Genomic DNA, 6,580 nt, shown 5'->3' with positions numbered 1-6,580 from the left:
TCTGGGGAACGCTGAAATCCCAGCCGGCACCCCCTCTATTAACTGTGCTGCCCACCTGCACAGCTCTGACGGGAAAGTTTTCCATCCCCGTCAGCGTGGATGGAAAGAGGGAGGTTCCTGCAGCGCTCAACCCCGTGTCCCCGCCGTGGCATCCCAGGCGTGAGCGTCCCCCGCGGCCGCCCCGCACCCCGCCCCGCACCGGTTCCGCCCCGCGCCCCCGTTGGCTCCCGCGCCGCCGCGGCCGTTGCGCCCCGAGCCGCTGTCGCCGCTCAGTTGGCGACATGGCGCGGCCGCTGGCGCTCCTGCTGCTGCTGCCCGTCCTCCTCGCCGGTACCGCGCGCACCGCGCCGGGGCACTGGCGGTCGGGGAGGGGAGCCGGTGCCGGTGCCGGGGAAGTGGGAGACGGGCTGGTACGGTACCCCGGCCAGTCCTGTCCCAGGGAAGGGGGAGCCTGAAGCGGTGCCGTGCTCCGGCTCGATCAGCGGCGCGGCGGCGGAATCTAAGCCGGGGGTGGGCAGCAGCCGTCCGGAGGCAGGGCGGGGAACCGGCACGGGATGGTGCCGGACGGCAGCTGCTCGGGGCCGGGACCGGGACCGGGACAGCGCCTAGACGGGGGTGCCGGGGTCGGACAGCGGCTGGTCAGGGCGTCCCAGGAGCGGACAGAGACTGGTCAGGGGTGCGGGGACGGGGCAGCGTCCGGTCGGTGACAGCCAGGGCTGGTCCCGCGAGCTCGGGGGGACCCGTGCGGCACCAGGCGCCGTTAACGCTGCTCGCTCTCCACAGGGCTCCTCTCGTGTCCCGGAGCCATGGCCAGCTACCCGGTGAGTGCCGCCTGCCCCGCTGCCCTCCCTGCCTCCAGCCAGGCCTCCCGCTGCCCCCGGCCCCTTCCCCAGAGCCGCGGGCCCCACGCTGGGGGTCGGCGCCTGCCCTGGCTCCGGAGCCCCGGCGCTGAGCAGGGCTCTCTCCCCACAGCTGAGGCGCCCGGGAGGCTGCTGGCTGCGCAGCACACAAGCCCTGGCGATGCCCATCTCTTACCATCTCCGTCTGCATTTGCCCTTCATGGGGACTCGCTGTCCGTGTGTCCCGCTGATGCTCAGCGGTCGGAAGGGCTGCGCTGTGGGGCACACGTATGTCCCGACCACAGCTAAGCCGTGCCAGGCAGTAGGAGCCAAGCCTCAAGTGATAAATTCCCATAAGGGCATGAAAGATAATGTGGCACTTTAAAATGCTGTGCCAGCTCCCGTTGGACACCTTTTTTCTGTGCATGCCAGGATTCTTCAAAAGCTGAGCAGAAACCTCTTTCAAAGGGTGTAACTTTGGTTTCTTTTGTACCTGTCTTCCCTAGCCCAACTGCGCCCAGTATGGGAAGTATATGTGTCCAAGGGACTACCATCCAGTTTGTGGCACTGATGGGGAGACCTATGGAAACGAGTGTGTGCTCTGCCTTGCTAACAGGTAGTCAATTCTGTCCTTCCCTTCCCTGTATGCAAGCAGAACATTCACCCTGACATTCCAGATAACTGATAGATAATTTAGTGGCTTTGGATCATTTGCACTGTTGCACTGCAGTTTCAGCAGTGTCCTCTCAGCTGTGAATCTTTTGCAACAGATTTTATCGTGGTACCTGTAAATGGGTTAGATTGAATTCAGTCAGCTGAATGTACTGAATATATGTATTAGTAATTCCTGAGAAGGAGCATCTTAGAGGAGGTTTCCTGTCACGTTCATACAATGCCATACTACAAATAAATATAATGCCAGACCCTTCCACACTTTCCATCAGAAAACATGAAAGATCCTACCCAAAATGCAGCTTTACATATAACATATTTATGTTCAGGATCCAATCTCCTGTACTTCTTTTCACAAAAAAGAGTAAGAACGCCAAATGTTAGCAGAAAATATTATTTTGCCGTCAAGTTGTCTAAAAATCAAGAAAAAGACTGCCTGATATTTGAGAGAGGGTATTTTATTCTTTAATAATTTAATATTTCTTTAAAAACAAATTGAAAACACAGAGAATCAGTATCTAATGAGCATTATTACTCCCCATTACAACTGACTGGAAACCTTTATAGAGAAGTCTCTCAGTACAAACTGAGAGGAGCTGCTGTGAATAGAAATTTTGATGGTAAAAGGCAACTTATATTAATGAAATAAAAGATCTTCTGTTTCCAGCAGAAGGTATAAGTGAGAGTAGCAAAATAACAGAAACAAAACTGTGAACAGATAGTTCTCAAGAAAGGGAAGGCTGAAAAGAGTTTGACTTTGGGGCAGAGGAAAGATTAATTCTGACCAGACAATCTACAAAATTCAAATGACCAAGAGAAAAGAAACATAGACCAAAATAAGGAAAGTGACAAAGGTATCAAAGGACACTTAAGGCAATGTTGTAAAGAAAGTGCTGAATTGTGTACTGCATATCTGCAGAATTTGGTAACACTTTCATCAGAGCACACCACAAACAACCCAAGCAAGCGACAAATTGCAAAGAGAATTAGTAAACCTACAGTTTAGGAATAAAAAGAAAAGTAATCAAAATTCACACACGGTAGAATCTGTTAAAAGGGAAGAAAAGAGCTTCTGGCATGTTATGTTTAAAAGCCTACCCATCTTTCCTGCCTCGAGTGATATTGGAGTAAGTTATTAAGTGATTGGCTTTGTACATAGCCAGAGGTAAAGAGGAATATAAGCAAAACAGATACAGATGTGTCAGAAATAATCCGATCAAATCCATGAGATCTGGCCAAACAGAGTAGGAGGAAATAGAAGTATTGGTTCATGGCATTAATAAGGCAGTTTACATTATCTCCACTTGACATTCACATAAGCAGACAAATAGTTATTCGGCTGAAATTGTTAAAGGATGAAGTCACAGAAGTTTGAAATGCTGTGGTTCAAAAGCAGCGATCAGCATTTTACATTTGAAAGAGCTATTATATTTTATATAATAAAAATCGCAAAATGGCATGGATATGGTGATCTATGCAGCATATTATAAAAATTCCCAGGGATCTGGAGAAATTGAGTGACATCAGTACAGTAAAAGACAAAAAGAAGTGCTGAGTATTGCCCATAGAGAGTGCAAATCCATATTGTGGAGATACAGACAGGAGTACATCTCATGACCTAAACAGTATCTTTGATCCTTTCAGAATAGAAGGATGGGCTTTGAGATCCAGCCTTTCTAGGATTTCTAGGATGCTTCATTTTTTTAGGCATGATCCCTCAGTTCCAGATGGATGCATGGCAGATTCCTGAATACGGCATTGCACACAGAACAAAGGGTTCTCCAGTCAAATCTGCTGCTTATTTCAAATCCTTAAGTAATTCCTTAAGTGATTAGTGATGAGGCTTATGTCTTTTTAGTATAAGATGTAAAGTACATGATTTGTGTGATACATGGGATTAAATCCAATTATACACACAAGATAGAATTTTGTCTTAACCATCTTTTTTTGCTGTCTTCTTACATGCTCAGAAACATAACATGTATTTTGGTCTGAAGGGACACAGGGTGTCAGATACTCTCCTGTTCATTTTTCTTTTATAGTTCAGTAGTTGCCATATTTGGGGGCCTTCTAGTTCGGCCCGGAGTTGTTGTTCTAAAGTGTTTGATTTGGCATGAACACAACACAGATAAAATATTTTGCTTTATTGGAGGAATTTCAACTTTGAAAAACAGTCCATAGTCATAAGCAATGATCATTCCATTCCAAGGAATGTAAGGTACAGTCTGTCACACTTCTTAGGAGGACAGAACAAAGAGATTTTTCGCCCTATTTAGCAGGCTGCATGACTAGTTGCTGAAATAGTGTAATGTGGTGATATAGAAACAGATACAGGGACACATCCAGTACTAAATTACAAAACACTCACTTCTCAATTAACTTGGAGTGATTCTCAATTGCCATCTTGCAGGTTTGTTCTAGCCCATATTTAACCCCATGAAGGGACTTCTTGGAGAGAGCTGTACTTCCTTATGGCCAAGACAGTACTGTCCATGAGCTCTTTTAGCCATGAAGGACTGTGTGGGCACTTGAGAAGTCCTGTGTGAATTGAGTGCTGCAGAAGGGGTTGCTGCAGTTGATCCATGAAAACATGAGACACCTGGAGCAAAGGTGCAGCACAAAGGTGCCCTCCCCATGCTGGCTCTGCAGTGAAGCCCCTTTATTGTAAGACCGAAGTTGGTTTTCCTCCCTACTTTTTTTTTCCTTTTAAAGTTTAATTTTAATCTATTCTTAAGTGGGTGTTCAAATGCAAATCCCAGGTCTCTTCCACACTCAGTGTCCAGTAGCAATGACAACACTTGATCTTAGTTTAAACCTAATCCAACAACAACATGTGCTCTTTGGAAATAGATGCAGCAGCTTGAGGTGTCCCTGCAGGGTTTAGTAAGGGCTAAGCAAGGGCTGTCCTTCAGCCAGAACCACTCCTGACATCCTTACCAGTGTTTTACAACCCCTGGCCTTGATTTTGCCTTTCATATTCCTGATCTGCTCCACTACCTTTTGGTTAAAAGATCCATGACAAAACTATTAGTATTACAAACTAGTACAGTTTAACCCTACTTCTGGGTAAACATAAGTCTCTTGAATTTCATGTGGAGTAAACCATCTTGATTCTATTAAGATAAGGTAACAAACTGATTATCTGGGACAATTTGCATTCTGTTACTTTCTTTTTCTGTCTGCAGTTGCCTGGTAAATTGAGATTTGTAAATGGAGCACCCCAAAATACTGTGTGTAGGACTTGCGAAAAAACCAAACCAGTGTTCCCAAACTTTGGGGTACTTGGCGAAAATTTCCTTAAAGAAGATTCCAGCATTCAGAAAAGCACACATTCAAAATTTAGTGAAGCCTCAGATGCCAAGGTGCATCAGGATGTACACCCTTCCCACTGAATTCCCATGTGAAAGGGGGAAATATTGCAAGTATTAGAACAGGTTCGCATCTCAGAGACTAAGAAGTTTAACTTGTATTAGTGCTTTGTAATGGACATGTTAATCCTCATGGTGTGATTTGTCATGTGATGTGACAATTCTCAGATTTGCAGATGGCTTTATCAGGTTTTTATAGGTAACAAAGCCTGTGGTAAATTACTCACTCTGTGTATGTGATTCATAAATTTTTGCATCATGGTTACTTTGTGGTGATGCTTTCAGTAAGTGATGCAATTAATGCATCATTGCATTTAATTGAACACATAGAAAGAAACAAGAGAGTCCACTTTTTAAAATGTGCCTGTAAAATTCAAGTAGTGTTCCTCTTCTAATATTTTTTTCTTCTGTTTGCAGGGAAGATCATACACATATAGAAATTCTCCGAGAGGGACATTGCTGATATGACAGATGGCCACTTTTCAAGAAAATAAGAGGGTCACAGACAATCCAAATGGAAACAATGCCTTAACTGTTCCTTCTGTGTAGCCTGTCTTAATAAACAAACTTGCATATTTAAAGTATGTTTACTGTATTAAAACCGGTGGTTGTAAACATATCCATAGTACAGTTATAACCTGAACCCTGGTTTATTTTCTTAATAAAGATGGATCATAAGAAGGGGATGTCCTCACTCTATACCAGAAAATCAGTTGTCCAGAGAAGGGATTGAGTGGGTACCAAGTGTCATTCCCACAGTCCCTCCTGGGATCAGGAAGGCTCCAACATCTCTGTCACAGGCAGTGCTGTTTGGTTCTGGGATATTCTGAGCCCACAGGTGCCAGCAACCCTTGGAGGGGTTTCCTGTGGCAGCTACCAAACTGGTGATGGCAACCTGACACGTGCCAAGCCTCTGCCCCTGGCTCCCTACCTGCAGGTCCTGCTGGTGGGGGGCAGTGACCTGGGCACCCTCTGCTCTTGCTGCAAGTAAGGGTTGTTTTGGAATGCTGGAGGCATGGGCAGGGGACTGCCCTTCAGGTCCCCGTCCCCTCTGGGCACTGCTCCCTGGGGCTGTGAGGTCACCAGCCTGACTGGCACCCAAGAACCACTTCCTGTGGCAAACATCAAAGCAAAATTGAAAAGCTCAAGACTCCTGTGAAGGGCTGCACTCCAGAGTGGCTCTGGTGGGCCTTCCCACAGGGGGGTGTGCAGGAACTGGGGTTTGGTCCTTTCCTTCTACTTGTCGTGGATATGGGCACATATGTTAGATTTGTTCTTTCTGTTTGACTGAACAGCTGGTTTTTGCATGCTGATTGAAATGAACTCTGTTTGGGTTGTCCTAAGGTGCTTGGTAATACACAGGTGGCTTTTACCTTTGATCTCAGCCAAGCAGCACCTGCTCTACCCCTGGCCCCAGACCATGGCTTTGTCAGGCTTTGCTGGGCAGCAGCAGTGCAGGCAGAGATGTACAGCACATTTCATGCCTGAGGAACATTCTCAGGTCAGTGACTTTGGGTTTGAAAAACAATAATGTTTTTGCCTTACAGTTCCTTTGAAGGGTCAAAACTATCCTTACCTTCCAGCACATGCCTGCTTTCATTTTCTTTGAGCAAAGATTAATCACTGGAGGGCTGGAAGCAAAAAAAAAAAAAAATAAAAAACCCCAAAAAAACCCCACATGAAACAGTAGTGTACCCCAGT

At 46.4% G+C, this 6,580-nt stretch overlaps 1 protein-coding gene across 1 annotated transcript; it reads left to right on the top strand.

The window, feature by feature from the left end:
* The first annotated feature begins 225 nt into the window (after positions 1-225).
* SPINK2 (serine peptidase inhibitor Kazal type 2) lies at positions 226-5,460 on the top strand. The gene is made up of 4 exons (XM_053975832.1): positions 226-330; positions 784-821; positions 1,346-1,455; positions 5,297-5,460. The coding sequence occupies exons 1-4, from the start codon at positions 282-284 to the stop codon at positions 5,340-5,342; spliced, it is 243 nt and encodes an 80-aa protein (XP_053831807.1). The 5' UTR covers positions 226-281; the 3' UTR covers positions 5,343-5,460.
* Positions 5,461-6,580: the final 1,120 nt, after the last annotated feature.

This window comes from Vidua macroura, chromosome 4 (assembly GCF_024509145.1).
Source record: "Vidua macroura isolate BioBank_ID:100142 chromosome 4, ASM2450914v1, whole genome shotgun sequence".
Taxonomy (NCBI): domain Eukaryota; kingdom Metazoa; phylum Chordata; class Aves; order Passeriformes; family Viduidae; genus Vidua; species Vidua macroura.
The sequence above is the reverse complement of the archived record's forward strand: the minus strand, read 5'-3'. Positions and strand labels throughout refer to the sequence as shown.